The following is a 13520-nucleotide window of genomic DNA, read 5'->3' as shown; positions in this document are numbered from 1 at the left end:
AACAAGCATAACAGAGTTGAAGTCTAGGAGGCTGATTACTTTTCATGTCTCTTCTTCCCTGTCGACCTGTTAATCTAAAGTCTTCGGTCTATTAGTGATACTCTGAGGAAGTATTGAGGTATGTTAGTATGCATTAGGGTAGTCTTAATGTTATAATTTGAAGAATGCTATACCTGTAATATTGTCTCCAAAACCGAGCTTGCTTTCAAGGTGGGCTAATGATGGGTAGTAGTAGTTGCTCTAGTTGCTGTTGCCCTCTTCTAATAGATGCAGGATGTGATTATTTAAATGTAGTTCACTGTCTTTCATCTTGGAAATGAAAGTGATATGGGATAAAGTAACTTCAAGCAATTTTTACGAAGCATTTTCAAGTTACAAAAAGAAATCAGTAAGGCAATCACCCGTTCTGTTTAAAAAAACAAAGCCCTGTACAGCAGCAAAAACAGACTTCAGCAAAGGTGCACATTGGAAAATTGGAACCATATGCATGTAAATAGTGCTTGATTACAATGGTTTATTCTTTGCAGGAGATCAATGGGATCACTGCTGCATTGGCTGAAGAGCTCTTCCACAAAGGTAAAGACTTTACAAGTATCTAACTGGCAATCTTTTCTTCTATGTGCATGGATTCAAGTGCCTGTGATATTTTATCTCCAGACAGTGAGAGATCTGATCTTCCATATCAGACTATGAGAGTTTTTCTTCCTCTTCTTTCTCTTCATCTGTTTGCACTTTGATTCAAGCTGCATTTTGGGAGCAGCTGTAACAGTAGTGCAGCTGATTTTTCAAAATCTAAGTTCACCAATTTGTTTCATTTCCAAAGGGCCTATTAGTGAGTGTCCTTAAAGGATGGGATGTGGTAGTGGTGGTCAGAAGCTTTTGCTGAGCTTTGTCTCTGTTTTAGTGTAACCTGTAAGGAAATTTGGTTAGTATCAGTGAGTCCTGATAGTCTGTGTTAAATGCAGGAGACTAGTTTACATATCTAAATACTGTTCTTTCAGAATTCAGGAAACATGAGACCTTCTGGTCAGTTAATTAAAGGCTGTGCTTTTCTGAGGCTGGCAGGTGAAAATTAAATGCTCTTACTGTAAGTGTAACAGCTCCAGCTGCTGCATTAACAGCAGGAGGTGTGTGAAATGATTAACCCATGCTATTTTTGTTTTGAAGGACATGCAAGATGCTACTGTATAATTCCAGTTGGCTGAGGCAATAGTTGAAGCAGGTTTCAGCCTGCAATTTCAGATTGTTCTACCACAAAATTAACTGTGGGTGAAGCCATTTTTAGAGGGTCCACACAGCAGATTTTGCAGCATTTTAAGGAAGCTCCTGAAGAAATGTTTTCTGGCTTTGTGTGCCTGCAGTCTCACAGATACCATAATCACTGATGTATGACTGCTCTGTATTAGTGTAGCCTTCCAGTAATATGCAGCTGAACTCTTGGACTTGCTCCCACTGAAGCCAAAGGGAATTTAACTCCTCAAAGCATTTCTCAGAACTCCACTTATCACAGAAGCTGATACTCTCTTGTCCATGAAGTCAAATTGATGTCCTTAAAAGGAAGAGGAGAAAGGTGCTCATTCCACGTGTGCATGTGTTTTGACTACTGTAGTCCACATTGACTCTTGTGGTGCCCTCAGAAAGGGTTTTGGGTGCTGCTTCCTCCTGTTTGTAGAATTAAATGGGATTGTAAAAATAGTATTAGATGAGGCATTTCCTGTTCTGGGAGTTTGCATTGGTATTAGTGTGCTGAAAGTCCTCATTCTCTGCAAGGAAAGAGATTGGCTCCATTTCTGCAGTTCAGCAGTGTAGCAAAAGATCCAGGGTCTGTATTTTAGATGGCAGATGCTGTGTTTTCTGCATAGGGGAAGTCCTAACTGCTATGGAACTTAGGGATCTCTCAGAAAAAGTTTAGTAACTCTTACATTATGGAAATGAACTTTGATTCCAGTCCTTTTAATATTGAGGGAAATAGGGCTTTAGTTGCTGCATTAGGAGCTTCAGGCTTGTGTGATGAGAGCCCATTTCAACACCTGGGTTATTCTGGTGTTAAAAAACCCCAACTTAATCAGATGTGCTAGCTTAAAGTGACAGAAAATGACATTATTTTGGTACCTCAGTTGTGAGCTTAGAGTATAAATGGCAAACATTTAATGTCTAATGTTACATTTTCCCTGAACCAGCTATTCTTTGTAACCATTGCAGCATTGTGTTTGATCCCATCCTCCTCTGTTTTTCAGGAGAGCAGTTGCTAATGGCTGGAGAAGTCTTCACCATCAGACCCTTGCAGTTGTATGCTGTCACTCAGCAGCTGCTCCAGGGCAAGCCAACCTGTGCTAATGGAGATGCCAAAACAGATCTAGGTCATATTCTGGATTTCACTTGTAGGCTCAAGTATCTAAAGGTGAGCTGTGATTGCACAGATACTGGAGATGTTTCTGCCAGACTAATGTGATTTTTAGCATACTTTTGGAGTCAAGTTTGAATGCAAAAGAACCTTACTAATAGCAAACACCTGAAAGCATTTAGAAGTCAGTGTTAAACAGGAGTTGATGCTGCCAACCTTCAATACACATGTTGTTCTCTGACCAAGGTGTTTGCTGTGTGAGCTGGTCTTTTCAGCAGTGCTCTCTGTAGAGATGCAGCCACAGAACCTTGGGTGCTAGCTGGGATGAGCAGAGGGATAAATACTAACCTCTTCAACTTAGCTTTCTTTGCAGACACAGTGGGTAGGCCAGTGTATGTGTGTAAGCATGCATACAGGCATATATATATAAATCTTGTCTCCTTTTTCACTTTGCACCTGAAAGTTAAAAATTAAACCCTAAAAAAGGCTCAGTTCTCTAGATGATATGTCCCTGAATTTCTAGCTAAAATACCATTGCAGGGTAAATGTAAGATGGCCTTAGAACAGATCATTTTTGTCTCGAGCCAATCTGGGTTTTTTTTCTACCAAATTAGCGAATTACAAAGACTTACTCTGAGTTTTTTTAACACTGCTTGCTATGACTCAAAGCCTTTTTAGCCCTTTTATTACATGAAGAGCTTCCTTTTATGTGTTGTGTTCAAAGCTGAAACCAAGTAGTGGATTGGGGAAAGCTTCATGGAGGACTTAAGAAGTTGCAAAAGCAAAACCACAGCTGTACTGGTGTTCCTGTGGAACTTCAGTTGCCTTTGTCATCCTCCGTGTTTAGAATTATCTGAAGAGAGGCTTTGCTGGCTGGAGAAGAGCTGATTGTTTAGAAAAATGGCCATCTGCAGAATTTCTGGCCCTTCTGAATGCCTGAGAGTGGGCACATTTCAGAGCTTGTAAGATAAATGTAAGACAACAGTAAAACCTTAGTTTTCTCCCCAAATTATATTCGCGGCAAACATAAATGAACCCACCTAGTTTTTATGCTGCTGATATGCTCTGAGAGCAGAATCCAAGGGCCATGCAGAAATATCAGATGCATTTTATATTACATCTGTACCAATGTCTAATGTTTGTTTCAAGCCCATTTTTTTCAATGACTTCAACTGCATCCTCAGTAATGGAATTGAAGATAGTTCTGTCTTGGAGGATCCACATACTTCAAGGAAGTTATTTTCAGTGAATGTAGCTCTGCTTGGTCCACTGAGACTGAGGCCTTGGTCAGCCTTGCCTACAGTATTGGGTTTTGCCTGCCCCGTGCGCTGCAGAATGCAAGCACAAGGTGGCACTTCTAGTTCAGTGCACTTAGCTGGAGCAACTTTTTTTTTCTGAAGGGTTAATCTGCAAAGTGTCATGAATCATTCCATACTGGAAGAATTGGTTGGAACTTGGGCTCTTTCTAAGCTACTGTTTGTGCTATTGTCTAAGAGTATCTGAAATGCAGACAAGTTGAATTATGTGCACTAACTCTGTTCTTAAATGCCAGGTCACTGGAACAGGGGGACCTTTTGGAACCAGTAACATTCAGGAGCATCTCTTGCCTTTTGATCTGTCTATTTTCAAATCACTTCATCAAATAGAGGTATGACTGAGATCCTGCTCATCATTTCATAGAGCCTCTGCAAATGCCAGGTCTGCCTCAGAACTGGTTATTTCTGTGTTTGATTTCCTACTAGGTCTGGGGAGTGCAGAGTTTAGAAGGACTTTGTTTCACAAATGAAAATTTTTTTTCTCAAGTCTGGGAAATAAGGATGCGAGATGTAAATTACTAGAAGAATTTGCACTGTGTGTGTCTTCAAAGCCATTTCCAGTACGTACACAAAACCTAGTCAGAATGGCTTTCCATTTCCTGGAAGATCTAACAGATGAGTTATAATGGGTTCTTATATTGCAAAGTACTTCTTGTTTGGAAGGCATCAAATATTTGAAAATGACCTGAGTTTAAATTTGCTAGGGAAAGTCCACTCTTGGGTGGAAGTGCTGCTTGCTTTAAGATGTGCAGAATTTTTTCATTGCTCTGCTCTTAGAGTGAGTGACAGTTTCCAGAAGTTGTTCACTGAGTATTTTGAGAAATACCTTTTTGACCACTTCAGGTCTTTCCAGAAAGAGAATTTCATGCAGTCTATACTTGTGTCCACTTCTGGTGGATGCTGTGCCTTTTCTATAGTGCATGAACACTATTGTCTCCCTGGTATGAGACTGAGTTGGTTAAGAACTGAAGTCAGTGATTTATAGACATTTTAATGTGGGATAGAAGCTGCAGTGGGCTGAAGAGTCTAACGCTGCAGAGAGGATATTGCAGAATTGTATCAATTTTCCCCTTTCTGTGAGCATGAATGTGGGGAAAGAAAGGTTTAGATCTTGAAGACTTTTGAAATTGTATGTTTATGAAGAGTTTTGGAGTAGCACCAGACTGACATTTTCATCCTGTAGTAAACACTGTTCAAAAATTAACAGTGGTAGTCTGGAATTTTTTTCAGGGATGGGAGGAGCTCTATTCTGTTTAGTGTAGTTTCCCTGACACACCAGCAAATGTGCTAGTTGTCTGCAGAGAAGGACCTTGTTGCTGGACAGAGGCTGTAGCAGACCTTTGGTAATGCTGTTTCAGATTGAGCTACAGAAAAAATGGCTTTCTGATCTTAAACTTAGTCTGTGCAATTAGCCACTGATGTGTTAGATGGTTAGATAACTATCCTCACTTGCTACGCATTTCTTTTTTCTTCTCACAAAAAGGACACATGACACAAGATAAACATGTCTGCAGGTAGAGCCATAGCTTGAGATACTTCTCTTTTTGGTAACAATGAAGTACTGTGTCCTGTTAAACTGCCTGGGAAGTTTTAACTTGAATACAGTGGAGAAAGTCAATGGAGAAGCTTTGTTCAAATAGATGTTTGAATTTCACTTTTCTGTAGGTGTCTGTAGTACCTTGCTTTAAGCTTTACCAAGTGTCAGTATTTCTGACCTGATAATCTCAGGAGATTTTAAGGGAGTGCTGTAGCTGTAACTACTTAGCAAATTGCAGGAGAATCTGCTATTGAAGCTTTTAACTGCCTCCTCCGTGTCTCATATTTGTCTGTTCTAGCATTTCTGACTTTGTAATGTGATGGGATTTTTTTTTTTTCCAATAGATCAGTCATTGTGGAGGAAACCTCATCAGAGGTCTGACTTCATCAAAGCATGCTTTGGCCACGCTGAGTGTTCGGTTTTCAGCAACATCAATGAAGGTAAGGGTGGGTTCCTACTCCTGGTGAGTGTTCAAAGCACATGTGGAAACAACATGCACAATGTGGAAATATCCATTTGGAATCCATGGAGGCTTCTGTACTGTCTGACAGGTTCTGTTTTTAAGCTCAAGGATCTGAAAGGGTTTGTTAACCTTTCAGAATCTCAAATGTAAAAGGAAGTGGTTGGCTGTGTCCCTTCACATGGATGTTGTTGATGCTGTTACTTCTATAGAGTTGTTACCTCTCACTGAAGATGTAAGTCAGGTATTGGTGTGCTGGTTTTACACAGGAAATCCTGGTGCCTGAGGCCTCTGAGTTTGATCACTGGGAGCCAGAGGATGCATCTTCTAGCTGTCCTGTGACAGCAATTATCCCAACCTGGAGAACTTTAACAACTTTGGATATGAGTCACAATAGCATCTCTCAAATTGATGATTCAGTGGTAAGAAATATTTTTCATTGGTGGGAAAAGGTATGACTGCTCTGTGGCACATTTTGCATAGCAGGAATTGTGCAGTTGCTCTGTATCACTTCATTTTTTGGAAGACATTGTTGCACTTTGTTGGTTAGCTACCCAAGTTAATGCTGAAGAGATTTTTCTAAAAGAACTTTGATATTTCCTTTGCTAAAGGAGAAGAATTTGTCCTTTTGTGCTCTGTAAGCAACATTTCCATGAACACTGACTTTGAAATATGCTTTTACTGTTTGCCTTGGCCTTAGGCCACCTGAAAAATTTTTTTTGGGTATTAAAAGAGCAAAACACCTCTTGGGTTCAACTTTGGAGTGTTACCAAGGCTGAAGCTTCCTGCATATTTAAAATCCTGTGTCTCACTGGCAGCTTTCTTGACATGAAAACAGAATTTGGAGTATTTTGCCAGTACTTTAGAACTGTGTTTTGGAAATCAGTTAAGAAATAAAGTTTGACATCCATCACAACATGTGTCAAATGTTAACTTTTTTTTACCTGAGCTACTCTTGCGAAGCAGGAAATAGTTTTATGTGTAGCTCAACCAGAGAACATAGATTTTGGAGCGTAGTTATCTTGATTTTTTTCGTGATGCAGAGTCAAGGTTCTTCAGATCTGTGTCCAGGCCATAAGTATAAGGCAAATGAGTGGTGAGATTGCAACCAAAATAAAGTGGATGCAAAGCATTTTCCAAATTCAGCATCAAGTTCGAGCTTTGAGACCTCCAAAAGTAAAAGGCTTCCTGAGTTAAAGTGCTTTTTCGACAGGTTTGTGTGACTTTATAGTTCTTGGCTAGTGTAATCAAAACATGGAAACAAATTACTCAGCTTATTCTGGGGTTTGATACTCTTGTCTTTATCCAGGTTTCTGTGTAACATAAATCTGCTTGTTTGGAACAACAGAAGCACCATTGAGTTTGATCTATAGTTAACAAAGCCAAACTAGGAGCAACTTACTTGTCTTCAGTAAGAAACCAGGTTTCAAATTAAAACTTGGCTGTGCCCCTCAGAGTAAACTGGTTTTCTTAAAGGCAAGACTCAGCTCTTTGCACTAGGTCATACAGAATGCTTTTCTAATGCCAAAAACTGAGAAGAGAGACTGTGTTGGATAATAGTTTTCCTCTGCTGTTGGTCAGCAGACAATGAAGGAAGTATGGCCTGACTTACAAGCTAAAATGCATTTAACACACGTATTTTTTTTCGTCTTCTAGAAATTAATTCCAAAGATTGAATTCCTGGACTTGAGTCACAATGGGGTGTCTCTGGTAGAAAACTTACAGGTCAGTGATGCTTTAGAAGGTGGGTTTTTTTCCCCTCTGACTGCCAGAGACCTTAGAACACATTTTCATGCTTCAAAAGTTTGCTGTTCATCTTCCTCATGGAGAGTAGTTTTAGCCCAAATAGCTTATTCTTTGTTACATCAAGTACTCTTTTAATGGTGCATTTCTTAGGTGCTCTGCGTATTTTAATTTCTTTGTCAGTATTGATATAGAACATTTAGTTCTTAACTAACTTAACTGCCAGGTGTGTCTGTGGGTTGGTAAAATGCAGTTGAAGCTCCCTTTCTACAGGCTTGAACCCATGTAATGAACGATTCCATGCCATGTTTTTCATGCTCTGTGGTGTCCAGTTTGAAAACACTGTTGCACAAAAAAACGACCAAGCCATGATATAGCATCTTGGATGTGTTCAGCTTTAGTGAGCTTATGTATGACAGGGATTTTCTGTGCTGTTGCAGCATCTGTACAACCTTGTTCACCTGGACTTATCCTACAACAAACTTACATCACTAGAAGGTGTTCACACAAAGCTGGGAAACATCAAAACTCTGAATTTAGCAGGAAATCAGCTGGAAAAGCTGTGTGGTCTTAACAAACTGTACTCGTTAGTCAACTTGGATCTGAGCAACAACAAAATAGAACAGGTAACTGTTGATTTTCAGTGTCAAATTGTACATTAGATCACAAGTCATTTCTTTTAGTGGGTGAAACTGAATAAATGAAAGTGGCTGTAGCGATTTCTCCTGGTTACTGTATGTGTATGATTGTGCAAGAAGTGCTCAGTCTGAGCTCATTTTCATTTAGCCAGTCTGGAGTCATCCTTTTGTTCAAATATTAAGTGTTTTATTCAAATATTTCAGATTGATGAAGTGAAAAACATCGGAAGCCTCCCATGCTTAGAAAAGGTGATGTTAGCCAGCAATCCCTTGAGCATCATCCCTGATTACCGGACCAAAGTACTTGCTCAGTTTGGAGACAGAGCCTCAGAGGTGAGCCACAGTGCTGCTGCTCTTCCTTGCAAGCTGCAGTTTGGAAAAAGTCTGTTTTATAGCCTGATGTGAAAGTATTGTAAACATGCTGAAATGCTGAGTTTCACAAGGTCTGACGTGGTAATTGTTTTTGTGTAACGGTTACAAAGATGCAGGTAGCACAGGGTGAGGTAGTGTCTACTTATTCCACTAATAAAAATTGCAGAAGTGCCTTGTTTTCATTGCTGCATCTTTTAACGTTTTTTAGGTTTGTTTGGATAACATTGTTACCACAGAAAAGGAACTAGATACAGTGGAAGTGTTAAAAGCTATTCAAAAGGCAAAGGAGGTGAAATACAAACTGAGCAACTCCGATAAAAAGGTGAGTTTGGTGCTGTGAGACAGTATGTACTGCATACAAAAGAAGCTAACAAAAATATTTGTACAAATTAGATGGAAGCAGAAATCACTGAACTTGGCATTAAAGTTTTTACGCTTTCTTTGGGTTCAGTATTGTATGAGCTTTTAATGTTGTCTCGTTTTTCCTATTTAGTTTTCAATGCAGTTGTGGTAGTTATCTGGCCTTCCTTTTTGTGCAGGCTTGGGAGAGAGAGAGGAAGTGGGAAGAAAAGATAAAGTGACTTAATGGTGTGCACAATGAATTTGCAGTTGACCCTAACAGCCATATTTTGCATCTTGCATGAGTACTGCAGGGCTGTGATTTTACTGCTCGTGTTGCAGAGTACTAAGATGACTTTCCCAAACTTTTCATGTGTGTTTTTAGCAGTGGGAAAGAATCACAAGTCTGAACCTCCTTGCCTTCCCTCATGTGTGGCTGTGTGCTGTGTAGTTAGTTAGTCCTGTTTTGGTAATAAACTTAGGGACAAAACAGGTTCTGTCCCTACAGTGTAGAAATCCTTTTTTCATTCTCTGGTGGCATGTGAAGCTCACTGCTAGTTCTGTCAATACAGTGATTAGTCAGCATTCAGAATGAGTTCTCTCAAATTCTTAGTGGAATTATACTTGGTGTGCAAATTGTAGCATAGAGGATGTGACCACACCCCCCAAAAAAAAGAAAGCTGGCACTATCCTTTTCCAAAACTTGAGAAGTTTGCGTAGACTTACTTTAGTTCAGGATCTAATGTGTCCTGTGTATATAGGTTTTTTTTCTTTAATTGCTGCATACTTTCTTTATTAGATCAGTGAGGACTCCAGGCTCACTGCTGCCAGCTCCAAATCAAACTGTTCTTCTCTTACTGTTCGTCCTTCCTCTCCCTCTCTGCCTCGTCCTGTCAGCTCCAGCCAAGGTAATCATGTATGTATCTGCTGCTGGGCTGAGCCTCTTGGTTCTGCTTTTCCAAGCTGCATTGATATACATGAGCAATACGTGCATGGATATAGGGCGTATTGAGACAAACAGAAAGACCTAGTAGTATGGGCTTTGAAAGTGAAAGTTGTGTGTATGTGACTCAGCAGAACTGACCTGTTGTTCCCAGTAGTGCTAATTAACTGGAGTGGAAGTTTGGGTTCAGGACTTACTTTACTGCATCATCTTGCAGAAATCACCTGCAGAGGACTAGGTATCTTTTCCCAGTTTAGGTACATGCTTTAGTGGGAAACTGACATACATCAGTATATTTTGAAATTGCTTCACTACCTGTTCTTGGTCTGCAAAATGTGAGCTCAAGCAGCATATCTTCCATTATTACTTGTGCAAGAGCTGCATTTCTGTCACACCAGAAGGAAGATGGGAAATGGTGATCAGTAAAAGACAGTTGTGGGATTAGTATTCTGGCTGAGGTGGTGATTTCAGCACATCTGTTGTGCTCTACAGTACCTGCTGAGCTCGCCTCAATTTTTTACTGTATGTTGCAAATAAACCTGCCTGTTGCATTAGCAACTTAGAAGAGTGGCTTATCTTTCCTCTTTTGCAGGAGCCTCTGAGACTGACATACGTACATAGTCATTTGTGACTGAGAAGAAGATAGATTATTTTTTGTTTTGGCTTTTGTCTGATTGAAACCTTGAAGTGGTGCAGTAGGATTGGCGTAGTGAGAGAAGACTTTGTAACCATTTAAAAGAGCAGGGAATTTATTCTCCATTATTCAGGGTGGCATAGCTTCCTCTTAGCAACAGACTGGTGGATGAGGGAGAGAAACATCACTGAAAAGCTTGATCTTGGAAAAAGGTCCATTGCTGTGACTTCTGCAGAGTCAGAGGTTTCTTAGTTCACTCCAGAAAAATGAAATTGTTTGACAGCATGTGCTTAAGGGACAGACACCTTGATTCAGGCTTGATTGCTGTTTATGTACTTTCTCTTTGTAGCCCTTCTAGATGACTTTTCCTCTGCAGACAAAATGTCAGTTTTCCAAAATGAAGTCTATGCTTGCTTTAAGGTATTCAGCACTTGACAAACAGTCTCAATCCTGTAACTACATAACCTGCAATTTTATACAGGAGTTGCTGTAAAAATGCACATTAGCAACTACTGGTACTGCTGAAGGTATTCATCACCAGTCTCCTTCTATTACAATAAATATTTAGGAGCAGGTGGGTTATGGGAGCTAAAAACCATAGATCTTTCTGAAGAACTTACGAGTTCTATGGAGAGACTGGTGTAAGAGCCAAGGTTTACTGTAGCCTTTTTCCATAAGGCTCCTTCAGTAGAACTTTGGGGAAGCTTTTATAAATAGTGGGCAAACCAGGACTGTGGCAGGATATTTCTAGCTTTAACAACAGAAATGGATTTTTTGCTTTTTATCCATCTTTCAAGGGTTGTTTTCCAAATACTGATTTTGAGAAATCTATTCATTAAAAATGGAAATGTGCTAGGCAATTAGTTTTACTGTTAGACTTTAAATCATGAATAGTGGAATTAATTTCCTGATACGCTGTTTGTATGAATTGTTTTCTCTGCAGTTTTTCTAGACACCATCTGTTTCCATAACATATTATTCATATTAAATGTCACTGGCAAATAGCTTATGGGAAAAGATTAAATATTTATATAGGAAACAGAAAACCAAAAATAATGCTGTCATGATCTGTTTTTCCTGTCAATTTGCGTTTCCTCCTTGCTAGCACAGTATTTTGTTCAAGTCATAAATACCTTTTCTGTTTCCTGATTATGAGATGGTTTGATGTAGTCTGTTAAACTCAACCAGCGATCCAGAAAGATACATGCAGCAGTTTTTATGCTGAAGCCAGAAACACATTCACACTGATTTTGTTGTTTATTTGCGTATTTAAATACTTGAGCTGCTTGGCTCAGTGGCAGTGCTGAAAATTGATTTGCTCTGTTGCATCAGTGCAAATCTGTGAATATCAAACAGGCAACAAGTTCAGTGTCCCTGAGCATGTTGGCTTATACACACTCATGATACGTTTTTCTTGATGATTCAGCTTTGAATTCATGCAAAAAGTCACAAATAAGGTGAGATAATATCTTAAGTGGCTTTTGAAGGACCAGAGCTTCAGTCTGGTTGAAGGTTTTACACAGATACTGTACTTGTTCACTTGAAGCCTATAGAAAACTGAGAACATGCTACAAAACGTACAGCAACTGGCAACTGACTAGTTCTGCTAGAACTAAGTCATCATGGGGTTTTCAGATTTAGATTAGATATTAGGAATTTTTTTTCAGTTAAGGTCTTCAGGCACTGGAATATTGCCCAGGGAGGTGGTGGAGTCACAATCCCTGGAAGTGTTTAAGGGGCATCTGGATCTGGCACTGGAGGATATGGTTTAGGGGTTCCAGCAGCGACAGGTTAAGGGTTGGACTTGATGATTCTGAGGTCTTCTCCAACCTTGATGATTCTGTGATTCTTATGCCAGATGCTGAGACTCAAATTGACTGATAGCTTGAAAAACGAGCTGTAGCAGTCTCTGATGCTGCAACTTTCAGTGCAGTTAAAGTTACTTTAGTAATTTAAGTTCTGCCTCTTCTGCTCTGGCTATTGTGTGAAGATATCCTTTAGCTTTAATGATTTATGATTAGACCTTGATTATACTATTTTAATTCCGCTTGTTTGGAAGATACTGTTAGACATTCATTCTGGTTTTACTTTGGTGATTTAAAGAGCTGTTTATATTTGTTCTAGAAATAATTTGTGAAGAAACAGTCCTAGCCAGCAGTTTTGTACAATCCAGTGGTTTGACTCCTACAGACCATACAGTTCCCCAGAGATGCTTTGAAATCTCAGACTCCAGATGTAAAAATCAGGTAATTGCCACACTTCTGTTTATATTGTGGTGTTTTAAAAGCTTTTGTGAACTTGTTTCTGGTGTTAAACTTAGGTTATCATAGAATCCATACCAGTAGAGTGTTTTTTGATTCTCAGAGCTATTGTAATGGAAAAGGAGGCAGCTCCAAATTTGAGGCAAGGGCTTGGTTCAGCTTCTAAATTAAATGCATAATCCAAGATTACCAGAGTTGCAGAGAACTGTTGCCACTATGTCATGGCTTTGAGATATTACCCAGTATTAGTATCACATCATTTAATAACAGTTTAGATAGTGAGTGTGCTGTCTTACAGTATCAGCTTTGGAAGGCGATTCTGGACTTGCTGGTAGAGTGGAAGAACCTTCTCCCTGGCAGCAGAAAGGGACAAATTAAGGCCATTTCCTGTCTTCTCCTGTTTGATAACTTGTTTCGCGATTTGATTTGTTGTATTGGAAGCATTTTTCATACACGTGGCTTCAAAGGATGAGACAGCAAGGCTTGGGGGTATATCTTCCTCTGCTACCAATGTAGTTGGTCTTTGTCAAGTTCCTTTACCTTCTTGCCTCATCTTTCCACTAATTCAGTAGAAATTTTTAGTGTGCCAAAATGTCTTTGAGTCAGTTGGATCTGTTCTCAAGTCAGCAGCAGACTTCATTCTTTTTCTGCCTTCATTGGATGCCCAACCTAAAGCAAGCAGTGTTTCTGGATTCTGTTGGCCAGATTTACAAAGACTGAGCCAACATTAACTTCACTTTTCATGTACGGTGCAACGTGTAAGTAGTTGACAGCTTCCTGATGTTATTTTCTCCTCCTTAGGCACCTGTCTCTCTATTGGACTCATGCAAAGAATATGGAAGTGGTCATCATACATGGTAAGCTGGATAAATAAGTTCTGGTTTGAATCTTTGTTAGCTCTAGGGTGATAACAGTGGGTGCTGTATTCTTACA

At 39.6% G+C, this 13520-nt stretch overlaps 1 protein-coding gene across 1 annotated transcript in view; it reads left to right on the top strand.

The window, feature by feature from the left end:
• NISCH (nischarin) overlaps nucleotides 1-13520 on the top strand; it is a 24917-nt gene that overhangs the window by 4000 nt on the left and 7397 nt on the right. The window contains 12 exon segments of the mRNA XM_009079200.1: nucleotides 528-576; nucleotides 2238-2401; nucleotides 3897-3992; nucleotides 5542-5637; nucleotides 5927-6079; nucleotides 7314-7382; nucleotides 7841-8026; nucleotides 8243-8371; nucleotides 8619-8732; nucleotides 9549-9657; nucleotides 12451-12572; nucleotides 13389-13444. Coding sequence (XP_009077448.1) covers nucleotides 528-576; nucleotides 2238-2401; nucleotides 3897-3992; nucleotides 5542-5637; nucleotides 5927-6079; nucleotides 7314-7382; nucleotides 7841-8026; nucleotides 8243-8371; nucleotides 8619-8732; nucleotides 9549-9657; nucleotides 12451-12572; nucleotides 13389-13444 — 1343 coding nt within the window.

The sequence above is a fragment of the Acanthisitta chloris genome, unplaced genomic scaffold, assembly GCF_000695815.1.
Source record: "Acanthisitta chloris isolate BGI_N310 unplaced genomic scaffold, ASM69581v1 scaffold4477, whole genome shotgun sequence".
Lineage (NCBI taxonomy): Eukaryota > Metazoa > Chordata > Aves > Passeriformes > Acanthisittidae > Acanthisitta > Acanthisitta chloris.
Note: the sequence above shows the minus strand (reverse complement) of the source record. Positions and strands in the feature narration are given on the sequence as shown.